Source organism: Rhinopithecus roxellana, chromosome 1 (assembly GCF_007565055.1).
Source record: "Rhinopithecus roxellana isolate Shanxi Qingling chromosome 1, ASM756505v1, whole genome shotgun sequence".
In the NCBI taxonomy this organism is placed as follows: domain Eukaryota; kingdom Metazoa; phylum Chordata; class Mammalia; order Primates; family Cercopithecidae; genus Rhinopithecus; species Rhinopithecus roxellana.
The window spans coordinates 101,331,264-101,349,881 of NC_044549.1; the positions used below are offsets into that span (position 1 = coordinate 101,331,264).

The 18,618-nt window shown below is 39.2% G+C and overlaps 1 protein-coding gene across 7 annotated transcripts in view; it reads left to right on the forward strand.

Annotated features, from left to right (window-relative positions):
• PLCH1 (phospholipase C eta 1) overlaps positions 1-18,618 on the forward strand; it is a 267,636-nt gene that overhangs the window by 200,472 nt on the left and 48,546 nt on the right. For all 7 annotated transcript variants that reach the window (XM_030928468.1, XM_030928464.1, XM_030928457.1 and 4 more), the window contains 2 exons: positions 3,730-3,850; positions 8,208-8,379. In XM_030928468.1, coding sequence (XP_030784328.1) covers positions 3,730-3,850; positions 8,208-8,379 — 293 coding nt within the window. The remainder of the gene's footprint in view (positions 1-3,729; positions 3,851-8,207; positions 8,380-18,618) is intronic.

The window sequence follows — 18,618 nt, forward strand, 5'->3', positions numbered from 1 at the left end:
TTTAAGCTCCATTATGAAAAGCTGTTGTGTTAGCTATTTGGCCTTCAGAATGGCCAAATCTTTGTCGGAGTTGCTTTGCTTTGGGGGTTCTATAGTGTGTAACCTGATTGAAAAATGGGCCCTGGCTCTTTTATGAGCAGGGGAATTGGATGGAGGATTTCTACCTTGCCAACATTCCCATTTACAACGTTAGCACTTACAGGAAACTTCACTGCCATATGAACCTGGCCATGAATGCCACATATAAAGATGCCAGTACCATTTGGGAATGTTGCTATCTTCATCTCACAGACAAGTGATGGAATTAGATATAAAAAGTGAACATTAGGACAACCTCCTGTCCTCAGTTATGAGTATTCTGCCTATGTTGTCAATACTAGCCGAAGACTGCCTTCTTTCATGACTGGTATAGTTTTAAAAGCTATTTTTAATGTGGACACAGTAAGCAAGTCAGGCAAGGTATTGTTTTGTCGCCTTTGCATTCTTTTGGAAAAACTATTAGTTCCTTTATAAAGAATCCTGTTATGCCCTTTCTTATCCAAAAAGGACCACAAAATAGGGTAAAAATTGTTAAAATAATATATTATTTGAAACATCTGTTAATTTTTTCCATGATTATTTCCAGAGACAAATTAAAGACTGTCAAGTACATGGAAAAATACAGATGGTGCTTCTCTTGTGAGAAGATGTTGTTGATATATTTGACCTCATTTGCCCCAAGGAACAGTGGACAGTGTCTGATAGTATCTCAGAACCTTTGGTTTTCTTAACAGCATCTTATCCTTAAACATTGTTTTTAGTATTCCTGTGGTATCAACCGTAAATGTTTTTTCTTCTTTAATTTTTTCTATTTTTTTCCCATAGGGATATTTGAACAGCCAATGTTTAGTGGATTAATATAGATAGCTGTATTAGTCGGGGTTCTGCAGAGAAACAGAACCAGTAAGATATATAGAGAAAGCAAGAGATTGAGATTCATTGGTTGATTTTTAAGGAATTGACTCTCATGCTTGTGGGTGTTGGCAAATCTGAAATCTGTAGAGCTGGCCAGCAGGCTGGAAACTTAGGTTAGACTTGATGTTGTAGTTTTGAGTATGGATTCCAAAGGGCAGGAGGATGGAACTCAGGCAGTTTCTGTGTTGCAGTGTTGAGAATTTATCTTTGAAGGGAAACCTTAAGTCTTTGCTCTTAAGCTCTCAACTGACTGAGTGAGGCCCACTCACATTGTGGAGCATAATCTGCTTTACCCAAAGCCTACTGATTTAAATGTTAATCCTGTTTTTAAAATGTCTTCACAGAACATGTAGACTGGTGTTTGACTAAATAACTGAGCATCATGGCCAAGCCTCATTGACATGAAAAATTAACCATTATAATCACATTATGATTATGGTGAACATTTTGAATGTTTTAGAAGAAAAACAGAGATATCATCTCCTGGGGTAATACACAAAGCACACATATAGGGGAACGTGCTACTGAAACAGAGAATATATGTAGTTCGGAACTGTGTGGTCCTAATTAAGGGCAGAGTTTCTTTTCTTTTCTTCTTCTTCTTCTTCTTTTTTTTTTTTTTTTGAGACGGAATTTTTCTCTTGTTGCCCAGGCTGGAGTGCAATGGCAGGAGCTCAACTCACGGCAACCTCCACCGCCCGGGTTCAAGCGATTCTCCTGCCTCAGCCCCCTGAGTAGCTGGGATTACAGGCACCTGCCACTACACCCAGCTAATTTTTTGTATTTTTAGTAGAGACGGGGTTTCACCGTGTTGGCCAGGCTGGTCTCGAACTCTAAAGGCAGACTTTCAATCAGCATTTCATTATGCAAGTTCAGCTTGCAGAAATATTTATGTTTGACCCATATTGTAGTTTTAAAAATGGATTAATTGCCAGTATTTAAAAATCGGGAAAATATACAGCAATAAAATCTAGACATTTTAGTTTCCTCAGAAGATCTGGCAACCAAGGTTCTTATTCCTACTTAGTAATGATTGACAGTAAGTAGTAGTTATCTCATTCAGGCACACATTTCCCATTGAGCTGCTGCACTTGTTTATATTAACTGCTAGGCTCTTGGTGGTGTTTGAGATGATGACCTCTTGCCATAAGGAAGAGAGAGATCCTGTGGGCTAGTGAGGTTCTGTGGAGGATCCTGGTTTTGCCTTGATTAGGATTTAGATAAGCAAAATGAGAAGGGGATATGTCAGTTGATTTTAAAAGAAAGAAGCAAAGATGCATGGAAGTGGGACTGTATGTGAGAAAATTTGCCTAACCAGAAGAACAAGCCTGTGAGATTGGGTATAGGAGAGGATAAGATTGAATTATCAGACAGGAGCTAGCATGATAATTAAGGCAACATTGTCCTTTTAACAATTAAACTTCAAATTTTCTGTGCCTTAAAACAACTGAAGTTTATTTCTTGATTATGTGAAGTTCAAAATAGGTGTTCCTAGTGGGCAAATCTCTCAAGCAGTTTTGTCTTTTTCCATCTTGTGGCTGTGCCATCTTCACCACTTCTGAAGTCACAGCAGAAGAGGAAAGAGGATGAATGATTATGTAAAGCAGCAGGTTTCTGTCAAGCATACCTGAAAGTGGTGCACATACTTTCCGCTCACATTTCACTAGCCACATCCTCCTGCAAAGGAAGGCTAGGAAATAGAGTCCAGCTGTGTTCCCTCGGTAAAATAAGAAACAGGGCTAGTGAATGACTAGCCAATCTCTAGCACAAGAGACAGGGGCATTGGAGGTAAGCAGGCAAGAGCTGCTGTATGATGTAAGATATTTATTAATCCATTTAGCATATATTTACAGACTACTTCTCTGTGTTGAATGCTGTGCTATGCACCAAGTAGACTTTTGAGCAAAGGAGCAATGCAGTGAAAGTACTGTTTTGAGGAATTAGCCTGGGGGCAGAATATAAAAACAAGAGAAAGCAAATTCGTAGTCAGAGGGGGATGGTGAAAAACCTGCTATCTTTCTCCAACTGAGAGCTAATGAGATTGTGTGGGTAAAGAGCAATATTAATAGTATCAATGACAATCATAGTTACTATGTGCCATGCAGTGTTACAAGCTACTTTACATGTACTTAACTGTCACTCAAATTTATGATGTAAGTGCTATTACTCTCCTTTTCTAGATGAGGAAAGCAAGTCTTCAAATGATTAAGTCATTTGGCCAAATTCACATAAATCTTGGCAGGGCTCGAGGATTTAAACTTAGGAAGTCGATGTTGTTTTGTAACTGCTGTAGTAGTAGTGAAATGGAAATCAATCTAATGAAAACATTGTGAGCTTAAGTGAACAATAACGAAAATTATATTATTAATTTGAGAAGGACACTGTGACTTTCTAAAAGACCTTCATAACCTGAAGAAGAAGTGAAACTGGATAAATGACCTTTCAAGAAATCTCCCTATTCTTGGGCACACTTGACTGGATTTAGTTAACTTCTAATAAGTTTTTGGTGAATTCTGAGCTGTTTAAGAATATGACATCTTTTTAACCACACTCAAAACCAAATCATTGTGTCTTGAGGAAAAGCAAGTCTTTAATTCTTTGTTCTGATAAATATGCCAGAACACCAGTTTCTGTATCTGTGTCATGTCTTTGTCAGGATTGAAATGGGTATAATTTCAGATAATGGACTTAAAATAATATGTGTCTGGTATTTCCAGAAATATTAGTAAACACCAGAGACTTTGGGTTGTTGATATAAAGTTCTGTTTTTGGCAGTTGACTGTTGGGATGGCCCGGATGGAGAGCCAGTAGTACATCATGGTTACACTCTCACTTCAAAAGTTCTCTTCAGAGATGTTGTGGAGACCATCAACAAGCACGCCTTTGTGAAGAATGAGTAAGTACAGCAGCACCCGCGAGCTAAGCGGTAGCCTCCCGCATGGAGCTGCCTGATGTAACGTAGCTACAAAACCACGTCCTCTTCCTTGGACTCTACTCTGCCCTCTACCAGCCTAGTTTTCTCCTTCCTTCTCAGCAAAACATCGTGAACAAATAATGTGGCCTTCACATCTGTACTTTCTCATGCTGCATTGATTCCTTATCCCATTCTTTCTCAATATGCCTCCTTAAAGATGTTCTTGGAAACAGTGACCTCTAAATTTCTAAATCCAGGGTGTCGAGTGTCCATAAAATCTGGAAACATAGGTTACTATGTACATAATTAGTGGGTTTTGGTCATGATGGATGTCTTATCTATACACTGAGGTGTCTGGAGTCCTTATGTTACTTGACCCTCTCCTATCATTTGACAAAGTTGAATATTTCCTTGCCTTTTTTGACTTTCATTATATCATTCTCCCCTCCATTGCTCTCATTGCTTCTCAGTCTCTTTTTTTTTTTTTGTCCTGTGGTCTTCTATTGATCTATTTCCTCACTCCTTTGATGGTTAACTATTTTCTAAGGTGTTGCCCTATATCTACTTTCTGGAAATTTATCAAATTCTATGTCCAGAACTTTTCCCCTAAGTTCTAGACCCATGTCGAAAAATACTCAGCGAGGCTGGGTGCAGTGGCTCCTGTAGCACTTTGGGAGGCTGAGGAGGGTGGATCATGTGAGGCCAGGAGTTTTGAGATCAGCCTGGCCAACATGGCAAAGCCCTGTCTCTACTAAAAAAATACAAATATTAGGTGGATGTGGTGGTACACTTCTGTAATCCCAGCTACTTGGGAGGCAGAGGCATGAGATTTGCTTGAACCCGGAAGGCAGAGGTTGCAGTGAGCTGAGATTACACCACTGCACTCCAGCCTGGGTGACAGAGTGAGACTCCAACTCAGAAAAAGAAAAATAAAAACCCTCAGTGAATATTCATCTGAGTATCTCATAGGTGTGGGGAGCCACAACAGTGAGCAGAAGATAAGACTCCTGCCATTAAGGAGCTTACTCCCCAAGGGGACTCAGCATCTCAGTCTGCCAAACCTCCTCTTGCTTCTCGCTCCATTTCCTCTTGTTGATAGTTAGGGGCAGCACTGGCTTCAGCCAGAAACTGGGAGTCATTCTAGACTCAACCAATTCTTGGCAATTCTACTTCCCAAGTTATCTTTTGACTCCATTGCCTCCTGTTCATTTTTATTTCCCCTTTGGTTCATCCTCCACACTGGTGGTATAGTTTTCTTTCTGAAATATGAGCATGGTGATTCAATTCTTGTCTTAAAGCCCATCAGAATCTCTCTCAATGCACAGGCATGTCTTCGTGTCCCTTAAGGTCTGGCATCTCCCTTGTCTTCCACTATCATCTTCCACCATTATACCACAGAGATTTAGGATTCTGCCTTCAATGACTGTCTTTCAGCTTCCCCATTGAGCCCGGCTCTTTCCCAACTCCCCACTCTTACGTATGCTATTCTGTCTGCCTGGAACACCCTTCCCCATTAGTCTATCTGATTAATTCTTGCTTATTCTACAAAGCCATTTACGTGTTGTCCCTCTGACAACTTACTAATACCACCAGCTGATTTAAATCTTCTTTCTCTCCGTATTTTCTCTGTGTTTAGCACCCTGCACATATTTCTGTCATATCACATAGCACCCTCTTGCAATTGGTTGGTTCCTTGCCTTTTTTTACGTCTGTAAGACTGTGAACTCACTGAAAATATGAGCAATGTCTTATTATTTTGGATTCATTTTTGTTGCCTAGCAGGTACCTTCAGTATACCAGCTGTTCAAGAAAGGATTTTTGAATTAAAGGAAACAAATTAAAATTACAATTGTGTAAAATTAATTTCTTAGAAGTCAGTAGCCTTTAAAATTTCCAATATTTGGTCTTCTCATTAATTAAACATGAGGTTAAACATGCTTTTCTAATGAGACACACTTGGTGCATAGCAGATTTAGTTTATGATGCCTCCCATGTGGAAGAATCTTGAGTACTGCATTCTAATGGGTCTTCACAACCCTGATTTCTACAGGTCCTAGCCAAGTGAGTGAAGTAATTTTTTCCTCATTTCCCAATGTATGAAGTAGAGTGTTGAGGAGGCCTGCCACCTATGTATCTTGGAAGATCCTCTGGTGATTTGACAATTTACTTCAAGTTTGGGAACGCTTAGAAGAAAAGCACTTCAAATTAAAACAGTTAATAAGCTTGTTTAGTACATTTTAAAAGTTCAGACTTTTCCTCTCCTTTTTTAACTTTGGTTGCATCTTTCTATCAGGGTTTCTCAACCTTGGCACTATTGACATTGTGTACTGATAATTTTTTTTTTTTTTTTTTTTTTTTTTTTTTTTTTTTGGTAGAGAGCTGTCCTGTGCAATGTAGAGTGGAAAGCAGCATCCTCAGCTTCTACTCACTATGTGCCAGTAGCACCCCTGATGTGTGACCACCAAAAATGTCTCCAGATATTGACAAGTGTCTCCTGTGTTGGGGGAATAATCACCTCATTCCCTGTTGAGAAGCTTTTTTTTTTGAGACAGGCTTGCTCTGTTGCCCATATTGGAGTGCAATGGTGCGATCTCAGCTCGCTGCAACTTCTGCCTCTGGGGTTCAAGCGATTCTTGTGCTTCAGCCTCCTGAGTATCTGGGATTACTGGCACGTGCCACCACGCCTGGCTAATTTTTGTATTTTTAGTAGAGACAGGTTTTCACTATATTGCCCAGGCTGGTCTTGAACTCCTGGTCTCAAGCGATCTGCCTGCTTTGGCCTCCCAAAGTGCTGGGATTACAGACATGAGCCACCACCACTCCCTGCCACTAATAGGTTTTTTGTAAATGAACTGACAATGTGAAAATTCCTTGTTAAAACTCCCTGATGTGACTGCAGGACAACTCAGGGTTGTCCGTTTGTTGTCGCTGTTGCTTTTCTCTCTTCTAGCACTCTAGGGCAAAAGCTATGCGAAGAAACAAATAGCAAACAGATTGTAGTCGAGTAAGGAAACCTACCTCAGCCGCAAAGGCTCATCTGTAAGATGACCCACAGCATCAGGTTTTACTAATGAGGAGAGAATGTAGGTCTGGAGGTCATAGCCTTTATTGTGGAATTTGTGCTTGTCATGAAAGCCTGGAAAAAGTTTTTCTGCACATTGATATATTAAGTGATTTAAATATTGGTATATGTTGATATATTAAGTGATTTAAATATGTTGCCTATTATGTCTGAAGATATATAACAGAAAACTAGAAAAAAGTCAATAAACCTGAGTTTGAAATAATTTCTTATTCTGAGGAAGAAATAAGGTTGAGAGCAGTGAAATCATGTCATCAGCCCTGATCTCATTTCTGCCTTAGGCACCAACTCCTTTAGGTAATTACTTACATGGATCTCATGTTTTCTGTGCAGAAACCTGAGTGCTAGTGTAGAATGAATGCTTGGCTGGTTTTTATTTTTATTTTTTGACAAAGACTTATAATTCTATAAGAGCGATTTTGAAATGTGTGATGTAGGATGCTATAAAATACAGAATTCCCTTATGTTATTTTATCCTCAATCATAATTTTCAAGGTGGGAGTTAATTATATATTTTAGAGTCAGTAACTTCAGTTAATGATATTCAGTGGTCTCTTAGATGCTTTTAGACTTTTGAATAAATAAGGCAAAATTACATTATATGAGTTTACTTTCTTTCTTTTTTTTTTTTTTTTGAGACGGAGTCTTGCTCTGTTGCCCAGGCTGGAGTGCAGTGGCATGATCTCGGCTCACTGCAAGCTCCGCCTACTGGGTTCACGCCATTCTCCTGCCTCAGCCTCCCAAGTAGCTGGGACTACAGGCGCCCGCCACCTCGTCCAGCTAATTTTTTGTATTTTTAGTAGAGATGGGGTTTCACTGTGTTAGCCAGGATGGTCTCGATCTCCTTACCTTGTGATCCGCCCGCCTCGGCCTCCCAAAGTGCTGGGATTACAGGCGTGAGCCACCGCGCCCGACCGAGTTTACTTTCTTTAGACTTCTCATCTCTTTTAAAATTTTCTCTTCTTTTAAAAGAAAGATAATATATCTGCCATTTTTTCCTGATGCAAAATATTAGAAAAGCCATCCCATGTGGACTGGTATTTTGTTCAGCCATTATGCTTAGCAAAGTATATTTGCTCAGAGGAATTTTTTAAATGCATTTCTAATCTTTCTCATTTTAGAAGCATTTTAATCATCAGCAGTATCGCAAATACTGTCACTAGGATTGTAACAACACAATGAATACTGAATCATTTTCAAAAATCCCTGTGAGTTGCCTGCACCTGACTCCTCTGGAATGTGTTGCTCTTTTCTCAGGTTTCCAGTTATATTGTCTATCGAGAATCACTGCAGTATCCAGCAGCAAAGGAAGATTGCTCAGTACCTGAAAGGAATATTCCGAGACAAACTGGACCTGTCATCTGTTGATACAGGGGAGTGCAAGCAGCTTCCAAGCCCTCAAAGTTTGAAAGGCAAAATTCTGGTGAAGGTAATTACTTCAAGTAATGCAATAAAAGACATTCATTATCAGCTAAGCCTGCCCTCCCTTAAAGAATAAAAACTGGTTTCAAGGGAGAAAAATAATTAGAATCAATACATGAAGGATTGTCTATATCTATGTATACTCCTTATTCCAGTGTATTTATAGTCGTGTCTTCAGAAGAAGCTGATTGTTGACTGAGCACATATTCTGAGATTTGTACTTATGGAGTGAAAACATCAATACTGTAAGCCAAATGTTTGATATTTTAGTCTGTAATAGTTGACACTAGAGAGAAATGTGTGTGTAGGAGCATGAGGTTCAGGAAAGGAGAAGGCTCCTTGTATCCATATCTGAAAGAAGTTCTTTTAGATTTTTTTTCTCATTTCAAGCTCCAATAACTATCTGTCAAAAAAAAAAAAAAAAAAAAAAAAGCTTCACGGTTGATCAGTCTTGGTTATGCAAGTGAGAAGAGCTCACATCAAAGAGGAACATAGGCACAGACATAATGCCCCACAGGACTCACGTATATGTGAAAGAGCAGTAGGTGAACAGAATGACATTTCATAAACAGATTTTCTGAGGGAGGAAGCTTACTACGATAAATATTATTCATGCAAGGAATAGCCAGAAAGACAGTTCTTTGAGTTTTCAGATCACTGACTTTGTGGTTTTACTTATTTCCAGTGAATTTTGCGTGTTTGTACTAAAACCACCTTGGGTGGCCACATGATTTTGTGATTAAAAATGTAAAGAAAAGCAATTAAGATTCAAACTGGGTTATATTTTACTTTAAAGAGGTGTGTATGAAAAAACAAATACCATATAGGAGGAGTAGGAAAGTCAAGGAGACAGTGTAATTTCATGGTAGGACTTCAACTGAGGCTTTAAGGGAGAGCAGCACATGGAAAAGATGGGACATATTCATTCTTAGAATTGGTCAAAACCTGTTTTCTACCAATTAAATGAAATTATAGATTCTGAATACATCAAAAAGGTGTTGCTAGGCATTTATATGCATAAAAATATTTGGAATAAAAGCTCCACATAATGCAAGAGATAACATGAAGGCCAATTTGCCCAAGTCTTGCTAAAGCAAAATTTTATAGTAAAAATTGATTTCTGGGTTAGAAAATGAAATGTCATCTTTATAACCTTGTAAATGTTTCTACTTCCTAAATGTTCTTTAGTCAGCAGTCAGGACGTTAAATGCAGAATAAATTCATTTGATTGAAATCTTTCTCTTTTGTACAGTGGAACTTACATTGGATGTTTAATGTGGACTAATTTGAGTCTCCTCTGCATAACTGGGCTTTGAGTTATTTGACACAGAATATCCCACGGCTTATGGCATAGGGACGAATCAGAGGCAGAAAGTTTGAGGCACTCGTGGGAAAGGGTGGCAGCAATGTGAACTGCAAGTATTTCTAGAGCATCTGAGATCCATTTGCTAGTAGCAATTTTGTTTAGACTTTAAAGAGTTGCCTGGATCTGCGGACCAGCACAACCTCATTTAAAGCAAAAACAAGAAAACAAGACAACTGATTTCTTGTGTTCCTTTAGTATGAGAGCAATCTCTGATTGAAAAGGCAGAATTTCTGTGACTACTTACCGCTTTGGAGATTGACAAGTTGTTTATTATTACAACACTTACACACATATGTTCCAATCATGCATGCATACACATTTATATATGTGTACATTTTCCGATAAAATACAGGCAAAGTTCATTTTATTGTATTTTGCTTTATTACATTTCACAGACACTCCATGTTGTGTGTGTGTGTGTGTGTGTGTGTGACAAATTGAAGGTTTGTGGCAACTCTATGTCAAGCAAGTCTTTCGGCACTGTTTTTCCAAAAGTATGGGCTCATTTTGTATCTCTGTGTGACATTTTGGTAATTCTTGCTCTATTTAAAACTTTTTCATTATTATTGTATCTGTGTGGTGATCTGTGATCGGTGATCTGTAATGTCACTATTGTAATTGTTTTGGGGAGCCATAATCCCTGCCTATATAAGATGGCAAACTTAATTGATAAGTGTTGTGTGTGTACTAACTGCTCCATGGACCACCTGATTCCCCATCTCTCTCCCACTCATTTCTTCCTGTTTCCTGAGACATAACAGTATTGAAATTAGGCCAGTTGATAACCCTACAATAGCCTCCAAGTGTCCAAGTGAAAGGAAACTCACATGTCTCTTACTTTCTAAAAAATATTTATTTATTTTGATAGGTTTTGTGGGAACAGGTAGTGTTTGGTTACATGGATAAGTTTTTTAGTGGTGATTTCTGAGATTTTGGTGCACTTGTCACCTGAGCAGTGTACACTGTACCCAACGAGCAGTCTTTTATCCCTCACCCCCTCCCACTCTTCCCCTCTGAGTCCCCAAAGTCCATTATATCATTCTTGTGCCCTTGTGCCCTCATAGCTTAGCTCCCACTTATAAGTGAGAACATATGTTTTGTTTTCAATTCCTGAGTTACCTCACGTGGAATAATGGTTTCCAGCTCCATCTAGGTTGCTGCAAATGCCATTATTTCATTCTTTTTATGACTGAGTAGTATTCCATGGTGTATATATGTATACCACATTTTCTTTATCCACTTGTTGATTGATGGGCATTTGGGCTGGTTCCATATTTTTGCAATTGTGAATTGTGCTGCTAAGAACACGTATGTACAAGTGTCTTTCTCATATAAAGACTTCTTTGCCTCTTGGTAGATACTCAGGAGTGCTATCTACCAAGAGGAAAATATTTACTTTTAGCTCTTTAAGGAATCTCCACACTGTTTTCCATAATGGTTGTACTAGTTTCCATTCCCTCCAGCAGTGTAAAAATGTTCTGTTTTCACCACATCTACGCCAACATCTATTATTTTTTGATTTGTTGATTATAGCCCATTCTTGCAAGAGTAAGGTGGTATCTCATTGTGGTTTTGATTTACATTTCCCTGATCATTGGTGATGTGGAGCATTTTTTCATATGTTTGTTGACCATTTGTATATCTTCTTTTGAGAATTGTCTATTCATGTCCGTAGCCCACTTTTTGATGGGATTATTTTTTTCTTGCTGATTTGTTTGAGTTTCTTGCAGATTGGAGATATTAGTCCTTTGTCAGATACATAGTTTGTGAAGATTCTCTCCAACTCTGTGAGTTATCTGTTTACTCTGCTGATTATTTCTTTTGCTATGCAGAAGCTTTTTAGTTTATTTAATTCCCATGTATTTATCTTTGTTTTTGTTGCATTCACTCTTGGGTTCTTGGTCATGAAGTCTTTGCCTCAGCCAATGTCTAGAAGGGTTTTTTCCAATGTTAACTTTTAGAATGTATATGGTTTCAGGTCTTAGATTTAAGTCTTAGATCCATCTTGAGTTGATTTTTGTATAAGGTGAGAGATGAGGATCCAGTTTCATTCTTCTACATGTGGTTTACCAATATTCCAGCACTATTTGTTGAATATGGTGTCCTTTCTCCACTTTATGTTTTTGTTTGCTTTGTCAAAGATCAGTTCACTGTAAGTATTTGGCTTTCTTTCTCTATTCTGTTCCATTGGTCTATGTGATTATTTTTATACCAGTACCATGCTGTTTTGGTGACTATAGTCTTATAGTATAGTTTGAAGTCAGGTAATGTTATGCCTCCAAATTTGTTCTTTTTGCTTAGTCTTGCTTTGGGTATGCAGGCCCTCTTTTAGTTCCATATGAATTTTAGGATTTTTTTTTCTAGTTCTGTGAAGAATGGTGATGGTGTTTTGATGGTGATTACATAGAATTTATAAATTGCTTTTGGCAGTGTGGTTATTTTCACAATATTGATTCTACCCATCTATGAACATGGAGTGTGTTTCCATTTGTTTGTGTCATCTATGATTTCTTTCAGCATTATTTTGTAGTTTTCCTTGTAGATATCTTTCACCTCTTTGGTTAGGTATATTCCTAAGTATTTTATTTTATTTTTTGCAGCTATTGTAAAAGGGGTTGAACTTGGTTGTTGTTGGTGTATAGCAGTGCTATTGATTTGTGTACATTGATTTTGTATCCTGAAACTTTACTGAATTCATTTATCAGTTCTAGGAGCTTTTTGGATGAGCCTTCAGGGTTTTCTAGGTATACAGTCATGTCATCAGCAAACAGTGACAATTTGACTTCCTCTTTACAGATTTGGAAGCCCTTTATTTCTTTCGCTTGTCTGATTGCCTTGGCTAGGATTTCCAGTACTATGTTGAACAGACGTGGTGAAAGTGGGCATCCTTGTCTTGTTCTAGTTCTCAGGGGGAATGCTTTCAGCTTTTCCCTATTCAGTATAATGTTGGCTGTGGGTTTGTCATAGATGGATTTTATTACCTTAAGGTGTGTCCCTTCTATGCCGATTTTGCTGAGGGTTTTAATCATAAAGAGATGCCAGATTTTGTTAAATGTTTTTCTGCATCTATTGAGATCATGGGATTTTTGTTTTTGTTTATATCGTGTATCACATTTATTGACTTGTACATGTGAAACCCACTTGACGATGGCGGATTATCTTTTTGATATGCTGTTGAATTCAGTTAGCTAGTATTTTATTGAGGATTTTTGCATCTATGTTCATCAGGGATATTGGTCTGTAGTTTTCTTTTTTTTGTTATGTCCTTTTCTGGTTTTGGTGTTAGGGTGATACTGGCTTCATAGCATGATTTAGGGGGGATTCTTTCCTCCTAGTCTTTTGGAATATTTTCGATAGAGTTGGTACCATTTCTTCTTTGAATGTCTGATAGAATTAAGCTGTGAATCCATCTGGTCCTGGGCATTTGTTTTGTTATTGTTGGCAATTTTTTAAATTACCATTTCAGTCAGACTGCTTGTTGTTGGTTTGTTCAGAGTTTTTGTTTCTTCCTGGTTTAACCTAGGAGGATTGTATATTTCCAGGAACTTATCCATCTCCTCTAGGTTTTCTAGTTTGTTCATGTAAAGGTGTTCATAGTATCCTTGAATGATCTTTTGTATTTCTGTGATGTTGGTTGTAGTATCTCTCATTTTGTTTTTAGTTGAGCTTATTTGGATCTTCTCTCTTCTTTTGTCGGTTAATCTTGTAAATGGTCTATCAGTTTTGTTTATCTTTTCAAAGAACCAGGTTTTTGTTTCATTTATCTTTTGTATTTTTTGTTGTTGTTTCAATTTCATTTAGTTCTGCTCTGATCTTTGTTATTTCTTTTCTTCTGCTGAATTTGGGTTTGGCTTGTTTTTGTTTCTCTAGTTCCTTGAGGTGTGACCTAAGATTGTCTGTGTCCTCTTTCAGACTTTTTGATGTAGGCATTTAATGCTATGAACTTTCCTCTTAGCATCACTTTGCTATATCCCAGAGATTTTAAAAGGTTGTGTCACTATTATTCAGTTCAAGGAACTTTTAAGTTTCCATTTTGATTTCATTGTTGATCTAACAATTATTCAGGAGCAGATTATTTAATTTCTATGTAATTTGCTTGTTTTTTGGGGTTCCTTTTGGAGTCAATTTCCAATTTTATTCCACCATGGTCCTAGAGAGTACTTGCTATAATTTTGATTTTCTTAAATTTGTTGAGACTTGTTTTGTGGCCTGTCATATGGTCTGTCTTGGAGAATGTTTCCTGTGCTAATGAATAGAATGTATATTCTGCCGTTGTTGGGTAGAATATTCTGTAAATATCTGCTAAGTCTATTTGCTCTAGGGTATAGTTTAAGTCCATTGTTTCTTTGTTGACTTTCTGTCTTGATGACCTGTCTAGTGCTGTTAGTGGAATATGGCAGTCTCTCGCTATTATTATGTTGCCGTCTATATTATTTCTTAGGTCTAGTAGTAATTGTTTTATAAATTTGGGAGCTCCAGTGTTAGGTGAATATATATTTAGGATTGTGATATTTTCCTGCTGGACTAATTCTTTTATCATGGTATAATGTCCCTCTTTGTCTTTTTTAACTGCTGTTGCTTTAAAGTTTGTTTTTGTCTGATATAAGGATAGCTGCTCCTACCCACTTTTTTTGTCCATTTGCATGAAATATCTTCTTCTACCCCTTTACTTTATGAGTCCTTATATCTTATGTGAGTTTCTTGAAGACAGCGGATATTTTGTTGGTTAATTCTTATTCATTCTGCCATTCTGTGCCTTTTAAGTGGAGCATTTAGACCATCTACATTCAAAATTTGTTTTGAGAGATAAGGTACTATTCGATTCATTTTGCTAGTTTTTTTGCCTGAATATCTTTTTTTTTTTTCATTTTGTTATTGTTTTATAGGCCCTGTGGGACTTATGCTTTATGGAGGTTTTATTTTGGTGTATTCTGAGATTTTCTTTCAAGATTTAGAATTTTTAGCTTTTTTTTTTTTTTTTTTTTTTTTTTTTTTTTGTAGGGCTGGCTTGGTAGTGGTGAATTCTCTCAGCATTTTTGTTGTCTGTGATCTGAAATTGGATTTTTGTGTGTGTCTGAAAAGGATTTTATCTTTCCTTTATTTATCAAGCTTAGTTTTGCTGGATACAAGATTTCTTGGCTGATAATTATTTTCTTTAAGGAGGCTAAAGATAGGACCCCATTCCTTTCTAGCTGTAGGATTTTGGCTGAGAAATCTACTTTTAATCTTATAGGTTTTTCTTTATAGATTACCTAATGCCTTTGTCTCACAGCTGTTAAGATTCTTTCCTTCATTTTGACTTTAGATAACCTGATGACTGTGTGTCTAGGTGATGATCTTTTTGTGATGAATTTTCTAGGTGTTCTTTGGGCTTCTTGTATTTGGATGTCTAGATCTCTAGCAAAGGCAGGGAAGTTTTCCTCAATTATTCCCTCAAAGAGGTTTTCCAAACTGTGAGATTTCTTTTCTTCCCGGGGAACATCAATTATTCTTAGGTTTGTTCATTTAACATAATCCCAAACTTCTTCCGGGCTGTGTTCCTTTTTTAAATTGTTTTTTCTTTGTAAAGACAAAGTCAGATTGGTTTAATTTAAAAGCCTTGTCTTCAAGCTCTGAAGTTCTTTCTTCTACTTGTTTGATTCTTTTGTTGAAACTTTCCAGTGTATTTTGCATTTCTCTAAGAGTATCTTTTATTTTTAGAAGTTGTGATTGTTTTGTATTGATGCTGTGTATTTCTCTGGATTTTTTTTCATCCATAGTCTGCATTACTTTTGAATTTCTTTAAATTGTTTTTCACCTTTCTCTGGTGCATCCTTGAGTAGCTTAATTATCAACCTTCTGAATGCTTTTTCTGGCAAGTCAGGGATTTCTTCTTGGTTTGGATCCTTTCTTGGTGAGGTATTGTGATCTTTTGAGGGTGTTAGAGAACCTTGCTTTTTCATATTGCCAGAACTGGTTTTCTGGTTCCTTTTCATTTGGGTAGACTATGTCAGAGGGAAGATCTGGGATTCAAAGGCTGCAGTTCAGATTCTTTTGTCCCACAGGGTGGTCTTCTAATGTGGTGCCCTCTGACTTCTTCTAGGCATGGGACTTCCTGATTGCTGGACTGTAGTGATTGTTATTGCTCGTCTGGGTCTAGCCACCCAGCGGGGCTACCAGGCTCCAGCCTGGTACTCAGAAATGTCTCCAAAGAGTCCTATTATGTGATCTGTCTTCAGGTCTCTCAGCCATGGAGATGTGTTCTGGTGGAGGTAGCAGGGCAGTGAAGTAGACTCTGTGAGGGTCCTTGGTTGTAGTTTTGTTTAGTGTGCTGGTTTTCTCGACTGCTGGTTATGCTAGTGGTTGGTTGTCCTCCAGCCAGGAGGTGGCACTTTTAAGAGATCATCAGCTGATACAAGCTTGCCCTAAGGTCACCTGGATATATATTTGGGTTTCTCAGGCAATGGGCAGGGCCATAGAGCTCCCAAGGGATTATGTCTTTTGTCTTCAGTTACCAGGGTGGGTAAAAAAAGACCATCAGTTGGATGCAGGGTTAAGCGTGTCTAGGCTCAGACTCTCCTTGAGCAGGGCTTGCTGTGGCTGCTGTGGGGGCTAGGACTGTGGTTCTCAGTCCAGTGGAGTTATGTTCCCAGTGGGATTATGGCTGCCTCTGCTGCATCATACAGGTCAGTAGGGAAGTGGGGAAAGCTGGCAGTGACAGGCCTCACCTAGTTCCCACTCAGCCAGCAAGGCCAGTCTCATTCCCACCACCAGCACCGAGTTTATCTCCAGGCAGCGTTTATCTCCAGGCAGCTCGTGAGCAGAGCTGAGATCTTGCCCCAGGCTACAAGCCTCCCCACTGAGAAAGCAAGCAGGACTTTCAGGCTCCACCCCTCCCCACCTGCCGTGGCCTCTGTGCTCACATCTGCACTTCCTGTTAACTCCAGTCACTGCCCCCAGATTCTGCCCATACATGTTTATGCTTGGTTGTAATTATTACAAAGTTCATCTCGAAGTTTCCTTCTCTCTGTATTCCTTCACCAGTTCCACTGGTAGCCTCCCCAAAGACCCCTGTGAGACAAAGTCAGAGGTGGTTTCCCTGGGTACTGGGAGTACCCACAGGTCTCTTCCTTCTGCTGCTTCTACCTTTATATTTTGCTCAGCTTTCCAAATTTGTTTCAGCTCTTGGTAAGGCCAAATCCTTCTCTCATTTTATTAGTCTATTGTCATACTGCTATAAATAAATACCTGACACAGAGTAATTATAAAGGAAAGAGGTTTAATTGACTCAGTTTCACAGGCTTAACAGGAAGCCTGTCTAGGAGGCCTCATGAAACTTACAGTCATGGCAGAAGGCAAAGAGGAAGCAGGCACCTTCTTCACAAGGTGGCAGGAGACAGAAGGGTGAACAGTGAAGGGAGAAGAGCCTCTTATAAAATCATCAAATCTCATAAGAACAGCATGGGGAAACTGCCCCCATGATCCAATTACCTCCCACCAGCTCTCTCCCAAGAAATGTGGGTATTGTGAGGATTATGATTCAAGATGATATTGGGGTGGCAACACAGCCAAACAGTAACATTCTGCTCCTGGCCGCTTCCAAATCTCATGTCCTCACATTTCAAAACACAATCTTGCCTTTCCAACATTCCCGCAAAGTCTTAACTCTTTCCAGCCTTAACCCAAAAGTCCAAGTCCAAAGTCTCATCTGAGACAGGGCAAGTCCCCTCTGCCTAGGAGCCTGTAAAATCAAGAGCAAGTTAGTTACTTCAAAGATACAATGGGGGTACAGGCATTGGATAAATGCTCCCATTCCAAAAGGGAGAAATCGGCCAAAACAAAGGAGCTACAGGCTCCATGCAAGTTGAAATCCAACAGGGCACTCATTAAATCTTAAAGCTCCAATATAATCTCCTTTGATTCTGTATCTCAGATCCAGGTCACGCTGATGCAAGAGGTAGGCTCCTATGGTCTTGGGTGGCTCTACTCTTGTGGCTTTGCAGGGTACAACACCCCTCCCACCTGATTTCACAGGCTGGCATTGAGCGTCTTCAGCCTTTCCAGGCACACAGTGCAAGCTGTCAGTGGATCTATCATTATGGGGTCTGGAGGACGGTGGCCCTCATTTCACAGCTTTGCTAGACAGTGGTCCAGTGGGGATTTTGTGTGGGGGCTCCAACTCCACATTTCTCTTCCACACTGCCTTGAGGGCTCCACCCCTGCAGCATACTTCTGCCTAGGCATCCAGGTGTTTCCATATATCCTCTGAAATCTAGGCAGAGGTTCCCAAACCTCAGTTCTTGACTTCTGTGCACCTGCAGGCCCAACACCATGTGGAAACTTCCAAGGCTTGGAGCTTACACCCTCTGAAGCAATAGCCTGAGCTATATGTTGGCCCCTCTTAACCATGGCTAGGATGTAGGGTGCCAAGTCCCAAGGCTGCACAGAGCAGTAGCAGGGCCCTGGGCCTGGCCCACGAAACCATTTTTTCTACCTAGGCCTCTCGGTCTGTGATGGGAGGGGCTGCTGCCATGAAGCTCACTGACATGTCCTGTAGACATTTACCCCATTGTCTTGGTGACTAACATTCAGCTCCTTTTAACTCATGCAAATTTCTGCAGCCAGCTTGAATTTCTCCCCAGAAAATGGTTTTTCTTTTCTTTCTTTTTTTATTTTGAGATGGAGTTTCGCTCTTGTTGCCCAGGCTGGAGTGCAATGGCATGATCTCAGCTCACTACAACCTCCGCCTCCTGAGTTCAAGCAATTCTTCTGCCTCAGCCTCCCAAGTAGCTGGGATTATAGGCATGTGCCACCATGCCCAGCAAATTTTGTACTTTTAGTAGAGACGGGGCTTCACCATGTTGGTCAGACTGGTCTCAAACTCCTGACCTCAGGTGATCC